This window comes from Lytechinus variegatus, chromosome 2 (genome assembly GCF_018143015.1).
Source record: "Lytechinus variegatus isolate NC3 chromosome 2, Lvar_3.0, whole genome shotgun sequence".
Classification (NCBI taxonomy): Eukaryota; Metazoa; Echinodermata; class Echinoidea; order Temnopleuroida; family Toxopneustidae; genus Lytechinus; species Lytechinus variegatus.
In genome coordinates this window covers 81,995,226-82,013,541 of record NC_054741.1, presented here as the reverse complement: position 1 = coordinate 82,013,541, position 18,316 = coordinate 81,995,226, and the positions used below count along the sequence as shown (strand labels likewise).

The following is an 18,316-nucleotide window of genomic DNA, read 5'->3' as shown; positions in this document are numbered from 1 at the left end:
TCTGGCCATTCTTCCAAGGGATGTAGACATAAGATTATTATCTGAACATTTGGGTGGCACTTTTAATCTTTCATAGTCTAAGGCTAATCTCGAGACAGATGTAAAACCAGCGACTCATTGGTTGCCTAACTAAACATGCAAAAGAGAGACTAATACCAAACACATTGTTACCAAATATAAATGCAAATTCTTGTTTCATCCTATAAGGTTGAATTTAATATCTTTCTTATACAAAATTGTATCATTTGACATCAGATAAGACAAGGAGGAATAAAAATGTTCAAGGCATAATATTGAGTGATACATATTCAAATATTGAAAAAGAACATGATTTACATATTCATGGCAGCATTCAGTTTCTGTTCCCTATTCATTGACCCTGACAATAAGTTTTAAAACGTTAGCGGAAAAAAACAGAGAAAAATATTGGTGGTTTGATCAAAATCCAAGGAATAAGAGAGTAATGAATTCTTAAATTGTGACATCATAGGATCTTGAACAGCTCCTCATATATCATTTAATATAAATTCCATACATTCAAATTCTCAAATTGAACATGATGTATAATTTTTAAAATTTAAATATTTTTCTTACAGAAAGGGGTATGAAATTATGGTATAATTTTTAAAATTTAAATATTTTTCTTACAGAAAGGGGTATGAAATTATGTGTCTAATGATACATCCACTTTGCAAATAAAATAACTTTTAATTTCATGAGAAAATTGAATTTTTAAAAATCCCTATCAAACGACAGATGGAAGAGCTGTTCGTCCGTGATGTCACAATCAAAGCTTTGAGAATAATATATTTACATTTTTTGACAGATTTTTATCTTACTATTACCAATTATCTACTTTTCTGCTGTTATTGAAACTAACTTTAATATCAGCGTGAACATAATTTCCTGATTCTAACAAGAAATAAGCACAACATCAAGAAGCGGGCTTTTAATGTTACTTATGATCCCTGATGCATCAATTTTTGTTTGAGATCTGTCTTGAGCCGATCAAATGCAAGGATATGAGTAGTTTATAACAAATAGCTCATGCACTGCTCCCAAGGTTTAAAATCAGATGCTATTCAATGGATTGGTATTAAACCATAACGACAGTTGGTCTACCACAAGTTTGGAGGTTGTATATTATAATGGTCAATATCTCAAAGAATATCAAAGTGCAAAATGTCTTGCTTAAGTTGCTAATTACTGAGCAATTAATAATTTTCTACTACAATACTTTGTCGCATGATTTTTATCAATTCATACATGTACAAATACTCAATGGTCAATTCACGGGATTCTGTTATTCATTTTGTGACCATTCCCACACCTGGAATTTATCTTTCAAGGAAAAAAGGAAATAAACAGAAGTGTGTGAAAGAAAACAAAAAAGGGGAATATGGAAAGACTGAAAGAAATAGCACCAGAGAAAATAAAGTTGTAGTGTTTGAAAAATGATATGGGTTTAGATAACTTTCAAGCTGGATGAACGGAAACAAAGCTTCCAATATTGATCATAAACTAAACTGAACTAAAGCAAAAGTACCTTCAAATGATTATAAAAAATCCATAGCAAAAGAGGGGAAAAAATTTGTAGAATTTACACACCAGATAATAAAGAAGCACAAAAACAAGAATGCAAGATAAGTAATGTCTAGAAGATACACACACTGCTTTGCAGTGACATAATGGAACAAGAGATAAAAGTTAAAATTCTTGTTTAAGAACAAGATCTGCCTGTCATTTAATATCACAATGTCCTATCGTAACCCTCAATAGACATTAGAACCAGAAGAATGGACTAATGATGAAATAATTAAGAAACTCAGACACATTCTGACGCAGTGTTGAAACCTAAAATACAATCTTAAATTTACTACTATTTGAGGTAGTAAGGGAACATTGACAACTATTTTTTCAATCATGATAGGTAAATGTTATAACCTCTGTACATCTGACTTGCCCTACAAAATAAAGCAGTTTGAAAGATACGAATAACTTTAAGCATGACTGGTCATCCTTTCTTGTGCTATGTGATATCCCTATGTAATTGAGTTATGACATAAGATCATGTTCCAGTCGTGAAACACCCACCAGGCAATTTAATCTGAAAATCAATTTATCTTTATCTTCATTACTGATAGTGTCACTTTGAAGACCTGTGGTACTTATGATTGGTTGAAGTGTGCAAAATCAAAATTGTGAAATGTTAAACCAATGGCATTGCACAGATCTGATCACTAAGACAATCAAACGAATAAGGGTCCTAGAGGCCCGCTCAACTCAATTTCTGATGATTATAAACGGAATTTAGGAGAAAATTGAATTGAATATGGCATGAGCACAGAACTAATGTTATGAATATGTATCTGACACTTGTCTACAATCTCTATGACCATACTACTATTATGAATCACTTGATGCATCTAATACATTGATAAGTTCTTTGAAGTCAGTCACAAACCACTGTGCTCCTTCCTGTACCTTAGATCTGATCTGATTCCCTCCAAACCCAATGAAGGCATCCTATATCAAAAGACAAAAAACACACACAAGTTTAACAGCTAAATGAATCTTCTGAGGCCAAGTTCACCTGAACAAGTGGAATGCCTCTGGCCATCTCACCTGCATCATGCGATTCAACATAGCAGCAGTGCTGACTTTGAAAACTACTGTAACTCGCACAAGATGTTCAGTGATACTTGGTTACTCTTATTTCCATGTTTTATGAACTAGAACAATACACTTACAGAAATAGGATGGTAATTCAACAAATACCCCCAATGTGGCTAAAGTTCACTGACCTCACATGACCTTTGACCTTGATCATGTGACCTGAAACTTGCACAGGATATTCAGTGATACTTGATTACTCTTATGTCCAAGTTTCTAAAGTCAGAACAATAAACTTGCAAAGTTATGATGGTAATTCCACAGATACCCCCATTATGGCCAAAGTTCATTGACCTTTGACCTTGGTCATGTGACCTAAAATGTGCACAGGATGTTCAGTGATACTTGATTACTCTTATGTCCAAGTCTTATGAACTAGACCAACATACTTTCAAAGTTAAGATGGTAATTCAACAAATACCCCTATTCAGCCAGAGTTCATTGACCCTAAATGACCTTTGACCTTGATCATGTGACCTGAAACTTGCACAGGATGTTCAGTGATACTTGATTACCATTATGTCCAAGTTTCATAAATCAGATCCAAAAACTTTTAAAGTTGTGATGGTAATTCAACAGATACCCCCAAATCGGCCAAAGTTCATTGACCCTATATGACCTTTGACCTTGGTCATGTGACGTGAAACTCATGTAGGATGTTTGATGTTACTTGATTAACCTTATGTCCAAGTTTAATGAACTACATGTAGGCCCATATATTTTCTAAGTTATGATGTCATTTCAAAAACTTAACCTTAGGTTAAGATTTGATGTTGACGCCGCTGCTGTCGCCGCCGTTCAAAAAGCGGCGCCTATAGTCTCACTCTGCTATGCATGTGAGACAAAAATTGTTTTTAAAAAATACATGTATAGGAAAATGAACAATAACTTTAAAATTCTATCACAACTGGACATAAATAAAAATGATTATAACTTTATTGTGATTTGCTAAGTTTCACAAAAACAATCAACATTGATGAAATTTTTACCACTTATAATATGTGCCGTGAAATTTATGTCATAAATAAATGTTTGGACATTCTAAGTCACTATCATTATAATGTTTCTAATCTGTGGGCCATTTCATAAAGATGTTTGCAAGTTAAGAGCGACGTTAAGAATGACTGGTGAACCTGTATTACGCTAAACCATTGCCAATGAACATTTTGTTTTATACCATTTTCCACAAGAAAGGATCACCAGTCGTTCTTAAAGTAGCTCTTAACTTACAAACAGCTTTATGAAACACCCACCAGGATTGTTCATATTCAACTAGTATTAACCATTGCACAATTGAAATAATGTAACAGCAAATACAGTGTTACTGATGTCAATATGAATCATTATGGCCCAAATTCACAACTTAGGTGGTTTTGAAAACCATCAGTTGAACCCATGGTTCATACAGATTTCCTGTATAAATTATGCCTAATTTATTGCATATATAAGTGAGTTCACTCTCCAAAACAGTGGACTCATGAATGAATTAGCATATTTACCATGGCGACAGGCGTCAATTTGGCACACTGTTACAAAAGCGTGCATCAGTATTGGAAATTGTTCAATATATGTAGAAAATAAGCGTAATTTATACAGAAAATCTGCATAAACCATGGGTTCAACTAGTGGTTGTACCACCTTTGTGATTTCGGGCCAAAGTGACCAAATTAGCATGAAAAAATAATATCATGTTGAAAAGTTGAAATGAATGTACTTACAGCAGGAGGGACTGCTTCCATGTCTGTAGCTCCATCTCCTATCATGACAAGGTGTTTATAGGCAAACTTCTCCTTCAAGATTGACATCACCTTTGGCTTGCCTCCTGTACTACATGTTGGCTGGGACTCATCAAATGTCACATACTTCCCTATATAACAATATTATAATCAGATATTAATAACTAAAAATATCATATAACCATTTACTCTTTCAGGTATACAATCAAGGCAAATTGTTCTTAAAGGTTTTTCTAGGAATGTTTCAATAATGTAAAGACAGATCTGGTTATTTGTTTCTAGTTTATCATGACAGTGCCATGCATGGACCAGTAATGGCTATTTGGTATAGAGACATTGCCTGCCTAGTCATGGATTCCGCCAGTTACAAGATTGTTACAAGATTTGCATTTTAGGTTGAATGTACAATCTTGTTCACTGGGTCCAATCCAAAAATGACTTTGCATGTACACATGTTTATCACAAATATATCATTCAAAAGCAAATGCATTATGAACAAAACACACAAAATGTGGAAGACCAACTAAACAAGCTGAATACAGAAACAATAATACATAAATAATTTCTGATTGAAAAGGGAAGAAAAGCCTATGAAGATGAAAGAAATAAAGAAATTCTGTGATTTATCATGTAGTGATATTTGAATCTTGATGCTCACCATACACATGTAGTTCAAATAGATAGATAGACAGACAGACCGACCGACCGACCGACCGACAGACAGACAGACAGTTAGATAGATAGATAGATAGATAGATAGATAGAAGAAGATAGATAGATAGATAGATAGATAGAGAGAGAGATAGATAGATCAAAAATCTTGTTTTACAGGCCTTAATTAAATTTCAAAAAATGGAATGATAAATTAGCAGGATACAGAAAAATAACTAAAACAAATTAATGAGGAAGTTAGTATAATACATGAGCACATACATAAATAGTTGCATTACTGAATGAATAGAGAAACTAAAAAAAATGATAGTTTACTTGCCATCATAGTCAAAGAGAAGTTTATTAGCATATATGTTCTCTACTGGGATGTTGAGTTTCTCTGCAAAGCTTCTTACTATGCAAGTAAATCCTCCTGTTACTAAATAGATGGCTGTTCCTCGCTCCTGAAGTTTGCTCACCAAAGTCCTACAAAATAATACCAACAAAAACATTAAAGATGAATACCAGTTGTGGTAATGATCTCAAAATGAGTTTGAATAGAATCCAATAAAATTACCATTAAAGTGTTTGTATGTATTTTATGTGGCAAAAAGCTCTGGAAGAAAATGCGTAATTTCTTAGAGAGGAGCAAAATATTTTCCAAGCAATATTAACACACTGTCCCAAATATGCCTTTTTGTGTCAGTGATCATCAGAAACCAGCTGAAATTTTATGACTGATTTCACAAAGACAAGTTTCATTTCAATGTACCAGATCTAGATGTATGATAACATATTGACAATAACCTTAAATGAAAAGACTTTCTCATGAAATAATTGATTGCTGCAACTATTGTCTTTTACCTTCAAGAGTGACAATGACAATAGGATCATGATACTATTTGTTTTCATTTTAAAGTGAAGGAAGCAATAACAATAACACTGTATGATTATTATTCCAAATATTTTGTAATCATTCCTTCTAAACCCCTTGTACTTTGCACATCCTGTTATTGTCTTTTTTAAAACATAAAATGGGATGTGATTTTGTGTAACATTAAAGTGATTTATTAGAGACACTAAAAAGCAAAATGCAATACCTATTAAGCAGTAACAGGGTCTACACTCACAAATATATTGGTGTATTCCTCTAATTTCCAGGCTTATTTTATATTTAGAATGACTACACTTGCTATCAAAATTAAGTTTGTTTTAGAATTATTCAGATAATGTAGAATACATGATTTGTGGTTTGTCAACATGTTGTTGAGTGACCTTATACCGACATTGATATCGACAAATGAAGGGTTTTCAATGTTTCAGAAATAATATTTCATAATAATATTTGAAATTTATAGAGCGCATAATAGTCAAAAGACTCTATGCACGCACCCATATTGACTGACAACTTGAAATAACAAGGTGGTTCACAAACCACAAGCCTTGTCTGATTTTGCGATCTATAGAATATGCCATATGATCTTTTGGTAAATTGCCAATTGGTCTACTGCCAATATGTCCACTCATGGTCTAATCATGGAGCTACTACATTTGGTCCAATAATCATTTTAATTTCATTCATTTTGCACAATTAACAATTAGTCCAATTAAACCAATTGGTATATGAACTAACTGGCTAATGGCTATTGGACCAATTGGTTATTAGATGAAATGGTGAGTGGACGAATTGGCAATTAGAGCATGTGGATAGTGGATGAATTGATTGTAGACCAAATGATAGTAGAAGAGTTGACAATTGGACGAGTGACGAATTGGAAATAAACCAAACTTTTGACCTCTACATGAACTTTGATCCATCATCCTTAGGAACACACCTGTGGTATTACCCAAGTATAATTTGTACAAAGGATAAACACAATTGATGGTCATGTGAACTAAAATGTGCACAGGATGTTCAGTGATACTTGATTACTCTTATGTCCAAGTCTTATGAACTAGACCAACATACTTTCAAAGTTAAGATGGTAATTCAACAAATACCCCTATTCAGCCAAAGTTCATTGACCCTAAATGACCTTTGACCTTAATCATGAGACCTGAAACTTGCACAAAATGTTCAGTGATGCTTGATTACTATTATGTCCAAATTTCATTAATCAGATCCATAAACTTTCAAAGTTATGATGGGAATTCAACAGATATCCCCAATTCGGCCAAAGTTCATTGACCCTAAATGACCTTTGACCTTGGTCATGTGACGTGAAACTCATGCAGGATGTTCAGTGATACTTGATTAACCTTATGTCCAAGTTTCATGAACTAGGTCCATATATTTTCTAAGTTATGATGACATTTCAAAAACTTAACCTCAGGTCAAGATTTCGATGTCGATTCCTCCAACATGGTCTAAGTTCATTGACCCTAAATGACCTTTGACCTTGGTCATGTGACATGAAACTCTAATAGGATGTTCAGTAATACTTGATTAACCTTATGGCCAAGTTTTATGAACTAGGTCCATATACTTTCTAAGTTATGACATCATTTCAAAAACTTAACCTCAGGTTAAGATTTGATGTTGACGCCGCCGCCGTCGGAAAAGCGGCGCCTATAGTCTCACTTTGCTTCGCAGGTGAGACAAAAACTGCAAATGAATTCAAGTTTCTCTTTAAAACTATTTAACAATATTTGTTTTGATAATTGATTTACTTACGGTATTTCCTTGGTGAATTTAATAGGAGATTGCTGAATAAACTTCTCCATCAATTCTCTACTTGGATTGATCAGGTTCAGTCTGGCTTCTAAGGTTTCTTTATAGCTCATCTGACCTCCCATAGCTTGCTTTGTTCTGAAAGGAATTATAATAATCATGAATTAAATTTGTGAATGAAATGTACAAAATATTGGTATTCTTTGTTCATTCCAAAATGCAATGTCAATTGCAGCAGTGCTGACTTTGAAAACAACTTGGATGACTAATTTTCTTAAAAGGGAGAGGAAAGAAACAACATTCATTTGGTAATGAAATATGGTGACCTCAAACTTGTTATTCTTTTCATATTATTTGTGATATCAAATAACAATCTTATATAATATGTATAAAGCATTCTTAAAGTACTGAAAAAAGTATCAATTCTTATCCAAATTTATAAATCTACAATGACCATTAATGACCTTGAACCAGTAACCATTTCACATGTGTATACTCATCCAAGATACTTGTTAGCATATATCCAAATGTAACATAATACAGACTTATAACTTCAACATAATCTTCAAACTTTAGTACATTAACTTTTGCTTAGATTTTTAAAAAATTGATATGAGTTTTGACCCCAAAATGATATTTGACCTTCACCTACTTACTTAAAATTTCATTCAACTATTTGCAAGTAATTGATAACCATTAAGTTTCATACAATATTTTATGAAGATTTTAAATCACAACCTAAAAAGTAATTTGCAATAGGGAAGGAGAGGGAGATTAATCTACAGGAAAAAATTATCTTGCTCATTCTATTTCTTTGTTCAATGTTGATATTACTCTGTTACTCTACTAGTCAATAATTTGTTCAGCAATTTCACATTTCAAATAATGATAATGATACTTTTTGAATTATTTGTAAATTCCATCACTACAAATAGCTTTTTCTTCCAAACACTTACCAGAATCTAGTAAATTATCCTGTCTTTATATGGAGCAGATCAATTTGCTATAAAAGTCTGCAAAAAGAACTGGAAACCAATTTACAGCTGTTCTGTATTTGTTAAATCTTCCTTTCCCATCCCCAACAGTCTGTTTGTTGACCAGAAAGACTCAGATTACTTTTGTTTGCTAGTTAAGACAATGGGTGAATTATAGCATTTTTTACAGAATGTCTAGGGTTATTCAACTCAATTCTACTCTGGATGATGGACAGTACCCAACTACCTGTTAGTGTTACCCAGTAACAGAAAAAAAACACTATTAATCAATTCCCAATGAAAGCTGACATTGTTATAAGTACTTACAGATCTTTTACAGCTTCACCAACTCCACAGTATGCAGCAAGCTCATCAATTGATTCATCTTCAATGAGAGTACTATCAACATCAAAGCAAACTGCATCACATGATTGGAAGATTTTCATTGTCTCCTCAAGAGTTGCCATGGTGAATATTGCTGGTGGAGATAGGGAGAAAGAAAACTATATTCTATTTCAGATATTTCCGATTTAGCTGACAGCTGGCGTGCATTGACAGGTCTTGTCTCAGCCTCTGCATCATTTTAAATTCAGCCCTCAGTTATCCAGAAAGAAAGAAAAAAAGAAAGACATATACACAGGAAGGAATGAAAGATAGGAAAGTTTAAAAAAAGGGAAGGAAAGAAAGAAAGAGTGAAGGAAAGCAAGAATGAAAGAAAGGATGGAAGAAACGGAATGACAAAAGAAGAAAATAAATAAGAAATAAAAAAGAACAGAAAGGAAGGAAGCAAGGAAGGACGAACAAAAAGAAAGAAAGAAAAAATTTGGAGCAACAGCAAAAAGAAAGAACTGACAGAAGGAATGAATGAAAGAAAGGATTAAATTAAGGATGGAAGAAAAGAAACAAGTAAAGAAAGAGGCAAGAAAGGACAGAAACTGAGAAAGATAGATCAAGATGAAAATAAATATATGAATAAATAAACACATTGAAGTAAAAAAAAAGTTCCAAATAAATCTGACAAATGTTTTAATCCCGAGGTTTTAATGAAATATTGTAAAAATATCATATTTTTAAAATAGAAACCAAAACTGCTTCAGATCTAGAAATGGGTAAAATTTAAAAATGAAACATTGTCTTGACAAACTTGAAAACTGGATGAGTGAATTACGTCACATACTTTAAAAACGAAGAAAATTACTCAAAAATATCAATTTGCGATACTAAATTCGGGATCCTACAAAGAATCTGTGAATAGAAAATAAGCAGTTTTGGGGCAGTATTATAGTTGATTCAAGAGCAAACGTTTTATTTCATCATTCATGCATAACCAAACTAATTAATTTATTGAATAAAAATCTTATTTACCATGAGAGACATAGTCCATACAGCCTTGACTAGATTTTATCACTCACTACCACCTTGCAAATTTTTGCGGTGCTCACATGATCAAAATCCCAGGCTGTGAGATGGTTCTAAATAACCCGGCTTTAGTTTCACTTAGTTGTATGATGGGGGTTGGGTGTCTGGACACTTTATCTTTTTGAAATTGAAGCCTTCTTTTTGTCTTTGGATTAATCTAAAAATATGAATTCAAATAATAATAAAAATATTTCCTAACATTGCATTAACAATACATTTTGTACTAAAATTTGATGAAACTTCGCTTGTATAGTTTTCCAAATGACTTTCTAAAATTGATCGTCCCGACACACAACAACTGGGTATATTATTCTTTTTACCGGGTAGGCCTACTAAAAATATAGTAAAAATAAGTTTGACAAGAATAATATGATCTAGGCCTAGATCTAATTCTAAATCATCTACTAGGCCTAGGCTATACACTTGTTCATGGCAACCATCCTGCCTGTGGGGAATCTACAGGTAGGACTATGGTATGCCAATGCTGTACATAGCACACACTTTGAAAAATCATTAAAATATCACTTTTGTGACCAAAATTACTAATTTCCATGCAGTTGCAATTTTTTTTCATTAGTAACTTGGGAATATTTTTTGTATTCACCAGTGCGCTCAAAAACTTGAATTTTGGGCATATTTTTGTGTACGCCCTCTATTGGTGGAAAGTAATATGGAAAGAAAATTTTCATTTTTCAATCTCTATCTTTAATTAAGAAAAAAATATTTTAAAGAATTAAATTTACATAAGTGCCAAGTTATATGATGAATAGCTGTTATGAAAACTGACAGTGTAAGAAAATCAAGCATTTGTCCCATATAAAAAGATAAATTAAGCCAAACATTGCCACCATTATTTTGCCACACATGGGGATGTAACTGAGAACAAGGTTATATCATAACCTTCCTTGTTCATCATGTTCATTGAATGAGTGAGGCTATGCCCTATGGATGGTCATGATGGTCAGAGATAGTTAATTTAGTATTCTTCAAACGTTTACTCATGGACATAAACTAGAGTGGTGACACGTCGACACATGTCTATTACTTTAACATTAATTCGTTCGGGTGTATTTCTCTAACAGGTGACATGAGTTAGATATTCAATTGAAAAATCTGAGTCACAACTCGCGCTTGTGGAAAAAAAAAATTTCTGTCATGTTCTTGCAAAACCATTGAGTATTATTTACTAAAACTCTCTTGCATCAGGCGTAGTACCAAATGTGTGGAAAAAGGCCAACGTCAGTGCCGTATTCAAAAAGGGTGATCGTAAACTCCCTTCTAACTACAGACCAATAAGTCTAACATGTATTGTATGTAAAATCATGGAGTCTATCCTGAGGGATGAAATATATGAGCATATGAAGAGCAACAATCTTCTCAGTTCAAAACAATTTGGATTTGTATCAGGACGATCAACTATGTTGCAATTACTCAGTGTGTTAGATGATTGGACAAATATGTTGGAGGTTGGTGGTGCAGTTGATGTCATCTACCTAGATTTCATGAAAGCCTTTGATAAGGTCCCACACCAAAGACTTTTAGCCAAAGTTGAGGGATTTGGCATATAAGCTCATATGCGAGTGGATTAGGTCATTTCTTGTTGGTCGACAGAACCGTGTTTGTGTGAATGGTGTGTTCTCTGACTGGGCTGATGTAACCAGCTGAATACCGCAAGGGAGTGTCCTCGGACCCCTGCTTTTTGTAATGTACATTAATGATCTACCAGATCAGATATTGTCAAGTACTGTTCATTTATTTGCAGATGACACCAAGTTTTATACAAGCATGTAAAAAATGACAGAGATGCTGAGTTATCACAAGCGGACTTAGATCGTCTAGTTTCATGGTCAGACAAGTGGCTATTAAAGTTCCATCCGGATAAATGTTGTGTACTTACAATAGGTAAAAGAAATGATTCCAATGACTATACAATGACACATGATAATGCCTCACATAATCTATCACAAGTTGAAACTAGTAAAGATTTAGGAGTGATCGTTGACACAAAGCTTAGTTTTGACCAGCACTTTCAGTCAAAGATAAATAAAGCCAATAGGCTAATGAATCTTATTAGGAGAACATTTGTTTATCTTCACAAGGAGAACTTCTTGCTCCTATACAAAGCATTGATTAGACCTCATTTGGAGTATGCTCATGCAGTATGGAGTCCATACTTAAAGAAACATATTCAAGCAATAGAAAATGTACAAAGAAGGGCCACTAAGTTGGTACCTGAGGTTAAGAACCTCCCATATGAACAAAGATTGATTCAACTAAAACTTCCTACATTAGCTTATCGCCGTGCGCGAGGAGACATGATCGAAACATACAAGTTATTTCACAGGTATGACCAGGAAGTAGTGCCAGATTTGGGACAGGTGCAGGGGCCTACCAGGGGTCATGATAAAAAATTGTACATTCCGAGGTCAGTAACTGAGAAACGTAAGAATTCCTTTTACATAAGAATGAGGAAACCTTGGAATAGCCTAAGTAATGAATTAGTAAATGCACCCAGTGTCCACAGCTTCGAGAATGGATTGGATAAGCATGATAAGTATTGATGTGAACCTGTGAAGTTCAAGTTTGATGCTCAGCGTTCTCGCCAGGATTTTTCTTACGCGTGTCGCAAACCCGCCGATTCGGTGGTGGCCGATTTTACACGTGATGTTTTGATTTTCACATGTGCTTTGATGATTTGATCCCGGTAAAGTCAAGTTTCATTGCCAATCCGCGAAGTTCACTGTAATATTGTTCTAATCGGCGGCGCACACCAATACCTAACTTAGAGTTGATATCGGCAAAATGTTGAAATGTTAAGTTGCTGTTTATCTAAAAATGTATGGGTCTTTTTGTCTGGAAATGTTTTAAAGTGTTTTGAGCTGTATTGACTTAAAATATATTTGAAATACCTTTCGTTATGGACTCCCGTTCTCCGAGAAGAAATATAAATCACGCATCTATCAGGACATGTTTTAACATTGTTTTGAGGTGCTTGAGTTGAAATATATTTGATATGCCTTTCGTTACGGACTCCCGTTCTCCAAGAGTAAATATAAATCACGCATTTTTCTGACAACCGCGGGAAAGAAAAATAAAAGAAAATAGAAGTCACAATATCTCAGATTAATGAACGATCTATTTGGAATGTTTTAAAATTGTTTTGAGGTCCTAACGAGTTAAAATATATTTCATATACCTTTCGCTATGAACTCTCTAAGAATAAAAATCACACATTTATTCTGACAACAGCGGAATTGAAAATAAAAGAACAGAAGTCACAAACATCTAAGTTTAATGAACGATCTATCGGGACATGTTTTAACATTGTTTTGAGGTGTTAATGAATTAAAATATATTTGATATATCTTTCAGTACGGACTCCCGTTCTCCGAGAGGAAATATAAATCACGCATCTATCAGAACATGTTTTAACATTGTTTTGAGGTGTTTGAGATGCCTTTCGTTATATATGGACTCCCGTTCTCCAAAAATAAATATAAATCACGCATTTTTCTGACAACCGCGGGAAAGAAAATAAGACAAATTAGAAGTCACAAACATCTCAGATTAATGAACGATCGATTAGGTATGTTGTAAAATTGTTTTGAGGTCCTAACGAGTTAAAATATATTTCATATACCTTTCGTTTTGAACTCTCAGAAATAAAATTCACACATTTATTCTGACAACAGCGGAAATGAAAATGAAAGAATAGAAGTCACAAACATCTAAGATTAATGAACGATCTATCTCAGGACATGTTTTAACATTGTTTTAAGGTGTTGATGAATCAAAATATATTTGATATATCTTTCAGTACGGACTCCCGTTCCCTGAAAGGAAATATAAATCACGCATCTATCAGGACATGTTTTAACATTGTTTTGAGGTGTTTGAGTTAAAATATATTTGATATGCCTTTTGTTATGTACTCCCGTTTTCCAAAAATAAATATAAATCACGCATTTTTCTGACAACCGCGGGAAAGAAAATAAAACAAAATAGAAGTCTCAAAAGCTCAGATTAATGAACGATCGATTAGGTATGTTTTAAAATTGTTTTGATGTCCTTACGAGTTACATGTAAGATATATGTTATATACCTTTCGTTTTGAACTCTCTAAGAAATAAAAATCACACATTTATTCTGACAACAGCGGAATTGAAAATAAAAGAACAGAAGTCACAAACATCTAAGTTTAATGAACGATATATCGGGACATGTTTTAACATTGTTTTGAGGTGTTAATGAATTAAAATATATTTGATATATCTTTCAGTACGGACTCCCGTTCTCCGAGAGGAAATATAAATCACGCATCTATCAGAACATGTTTTAACATTGTTTTGAGGTGTTTGAGATGCCTTTCGTTATATATGGACTCCCGTTCTCCAAAAATAAATATAAATCACGCATTTTTCTGACAACCGCGGGAAAGAAAATAAAACAAAATAGAAGTCACAAAAATCTCAGATTAATGAACGATCGATTAGGTATGTTTTAAAATTGTTTTGATGTCCTTACGAGTTACATGTAAGATATATGTTATATACCTTTCGTTTTGAACTCTCTAAGAAATAAAAATCACACATGTATATGACAACAGCGGAATTAAAATAAAAGAACAGAAGTCACAAACATCTAAGATTAATGTACGATCTATCTCAGGAAATGTTTTAAGGTGTTGATGAATTAAAATATATATCTGATATACCTTTCGGTATGGACTCCCGTTCTCCGAGAAGAAATATAAAACACGCAATTTTCTGACAACAGCGGGAAAGAAAATAAGACAAGATAGAAGTCACAAACATCTCAACGATCGATTAGGTATGTTTTAAAATTGTTTTGAGGTCCTAACGAGTTTAAATATATTTTATATACCTTTCGCTTTGAACTCTCTCAGAAATAAATTCATACATTTATTCTGACAACAGCGGAAATGAAAACAAAAGAACAGAGTCACAAACATCTAAGATTATTGAACGATCTATCTCAGGACATGTTTTAACATTGTTTTAAGGTGTTAATGATTTAAAATATATCTGATATACCTTACGGTATGGACTCCCGTTCTCCGAGAAGAAATATAAATCACGCATTTTTCTGACAACCGCGGGAAAGAAAATAAAACGAAATAGAAGTCACAAAAATGTCAGATTAATGAACGATCCATTAGGAATGTTTTAAAAAATTTTGAGGTCCTAACGAGTTAAAATATATTTTATATACCTTTAGGCTTTTGCTATGAACTCTTTAAGAAATAAAAAAAAATGAAGCTACAGCCAAAGCAAGTGATACCTCCTTCGTCATATAAGGTACATTGCGTAATACCTTGGGTGAAGCAGCTGGGATAGATCTGTCATCAGGACACTCGACAACAAATTTAGATAATCTGCCAAGATTTGCTGAACCATTAAATCAGGTAAACATGAGATGAAAATCGTTTCTCTTGGGTATCATTTGGGCAGCCACCGAGGTCATTTTAAAACATGAGCCATGCATGAGAGCGATTGCTTTGGGTGGTGACGGACATTTCATTGATTTTTTTTCAATCAGCGACTATACAAATAAAAAAAATTATAAAAATTCTAATAACTTTTAAAGTCTTTGATGGATTTTCGTAAAACTTTCATCAATGCTTATCATTATGTTTAAGTTCTGCTATGTTTACAATAAACTTTTTGTCAGGGTGAACTCCCGCTTTAATGTTTGGTCACTTGAAAATGACACCTACGTATATCACGAACGTGTGTTTTCAGTAAGTTAATTTTCAGTTGGGAAATATTGGAAATATACAAAATCACTTATTCATTTTTACCATGCTTTATTTTTTTCAGGTTGAGACTTCGAAAATGTGTTGACCATTTTCATCATTTTGCAATTCAAATTCCCTTTAGAGAGATGTTGCAAAGTCTTAGGCATATTTCTGATCTGTACGATGCAGGATCTAGGGGCGGGGGAGTTGGCATGACATATCGATTAAAAATACCTAAACATCGATCTCACGCCACCCCCCCCCCCCCCCTAGAACATCAATCAATAGAACTGTACACACATGTGAAAAACAATACAAGAAATTATAGTCTGTTTTAGATGAAAGAATGAAAAATAAATGGTGAATCCAGCAATTAGCTGTCATACAAATAACATTAACATCTCGCTCCCAGGATCTCGCTTTTTTCCTTTCACAAAATCATCCACATGTATATCGCAAACCGTTTTAACATTCATTCACATTTTCTAATATCAAGAATTAATTTCTTGATGTCAAGTATTAATTTCTTGATATTAAGAATTCATTTCTGATTTCGAGGGTCAATGTATTGCAAGAAATCATTCTGATTTTCAATCAGAAATTCTTGATATCAAGAAATTAATTCTTGATATCAAGATCTTCATTTTCATTTCTGATTTTGTGCATGCATCAATATATTGCAAGAAATCATTCTGATTTTTATTCACAAATGAATTATTGATATCAAGAAATTAATTCTTGATATCAAGGTCTTCATTTTCATTTCTGATTTCGTGCATCAATATATTGCAAGAAATAATTCTGATTTTTATTCAGAAATTAATTCTTGATATCAAGAAATGAATTCTTGATATCAAGAAAATCATTCTGATATTTATTCAGGAATCAATTCTTGATATCAAGAATTCATTTTCATTTCTGATCAATCTGATTTTTTTAAAGAAATGAATTCTTGATATCCAGAAATTATTTTTTTATATCAAGAAATGAATTCTTGATATCACAAGAAATGAATCTTTGATATCAAGAATTCATTTCTGAATTCGATCGTCAATTTATTGAAAAAAAATCATTCTGATTATTAATCAGTAATGAATTCTTGATTTCAAGTTAGAAATTAATTCTTGATATAAAAATAAATGTTTTTTGGTATCAAGAATTAATTTCTTGATATCAAGAAATCGTTTTATGATATCAAGAAATGAGTTCTTGATATCAAGAAATGAATTCAAGAAATTAATTCTTGATATCAATAAATCTAATAATTTTTTATATCAGAAAATGTTAAAATAGCTTGCCATACGCATGTCGCTGGCCGGCCAAGCCTATTACAGTTCATACATCCAAGAATTTCAACAATTATTTCGTTGTTACATGACAGCAGAAATTGAGAATGAACGTTAAGAATATACTTAGCAAGTAATTACCAGGAAAATTATATGGAACAATTCATTTTAAAATCAAAATTTCTTGAAAGTTATCAGAATACGGTATCATGTAAAAATGAAGTTACGTCGCATCGCGGACAATTCAGTTCCAAACATTGCATGCAGCCGGTGCAGGTCCGGCTCTGGCTCAGCTAGCTACCCGCGCCAGCGGGCTGGCAAAGCTAGCGTGGCTGGGTGGCTGGCTGGAAGTGGAAATGCGCCAGTGTCTATGCATGGATATTATCCGGTCAAGTGATAAGATCGTAGTTTGTCTGTTGCCGAAATGATTCTGAAACATTCTATATTTTTGAGGATTGATGATGAATGATGCAACAATTATTTTCGATGATTTTCCCTCACTTTTTATAATTTTTTTTTTGCCCGTGTCGCTCACTTTTTGCGCGTGACGCACCAGGAGCTTGTGGAATTTGCGTGTGTCGCATGCGACGCGTGTGTTCTACGCTGGCGAGAACGTTGTTGATGCTGACCCACCAGGACATGACCCGGCCAACCTAAAAAGGAGACAGAATTTGGAACTGAATATAGAGTCTTAGACTGCGTTCAGAAGCATCCATAGGTATCCATGGCATAGGCATGCCATAGCCAGGTGTGTCTGTTGAATTTAAATTCCGGGAACAAAATTGGCGATATGTGGGACTACAGGAATATATGTAGCCTAGGCCTACTCAGTCTCAGTATTACTATTCTTGCCTTTGGTTTCAACTTTTCAGAGGTTTTTCCCAAAAGTTTAGTTGTGGGTGATAGTTTCGGAATATATTCTGGGCAAAATCCAAGATTTGAGGGTTTGGCTTACCTAATGAGGCCTGAGAAACAGAAGATTCGTGTAAATCATTCGGCCTGTAATTTGTAAAGAATTACGGCCAACAACCGGAGAGGGCAGCAACACGATGACTGGACGCGAATCGAACCACCGTGATACGAGCTAGGGATACTAGCTACGATCGATCGAGATGATTCGATGAATTGATGTGTCGGCGCGGCCTGAA

The 18,316-nt window shown here is 33.7% G+C and overlaps 1 protein-coding gene across 2 annotated transcripts; it reads right to left on the bottom strand.

Annotated features, from left to right (window-relative positions):
* Positions 1 to 181: 181 nt before the first annotated feature.
* On the bottom strand, positions 182 to 18,231 carry LOC121409258 (phosphoserine phosphatase-like). 2 transcript variants are annotated; one of them, XM_041601135.1, is made up of 7 exons: positions 18,124 to 18,204; positions 10,071 to 10,281; positions 9,033 to 9,183; positions 7,735 to 7,869; positions 5,401 to 5,546; positions 4,392 to 4,540; positions 182 to 2,526 (listed from the first exon to the last, which is right to left on the bottom strand). In XM_041601135.1, the coding sequence occupies exons 2-7, from the start codon at positions 10,087 to 10,089 to the stop codon at positions 2,407 to 2,409; spliced, it is 720 nt and encodes a 239-aa protein (XP_041457069.1). In that variant the 5' UTR covers positions 10,090 to 10,281; positions 18,124 to 18,204; the 3' UTR covers positions 182 to 2,406. The 2 variants fall into 2 exon arrangements, with proteins under 2 accessions (XP_041457069.1, XP_041457070.1); XM_041601136.1 differs by lacking the exon at positions 10,071 to 10,281 and having other exon boundaries at positions 18,124 to 18,231.
* Positions 18,232 to 18,316: the final 85 nt, after the last annotated feature.

Coding starts and splice junctions, on each gene's coding strand:
- LOC121409258 (XM_041601135.1), bottom strand. Junction 4,541..5,400: donor ACTTCTCTTTGACTATGATG/GCAAGTAAACTA, acceptor ATTGTTATATAG/GGAAGTATGTGACATTTGAT. Junction 2,527..4,391: donor TGGAAGCAGTCCCTCCTGCT/GTAAGTACATTC, acceptor CTTTTGATATAG/GATGCCTTCATTGGGTTTGG.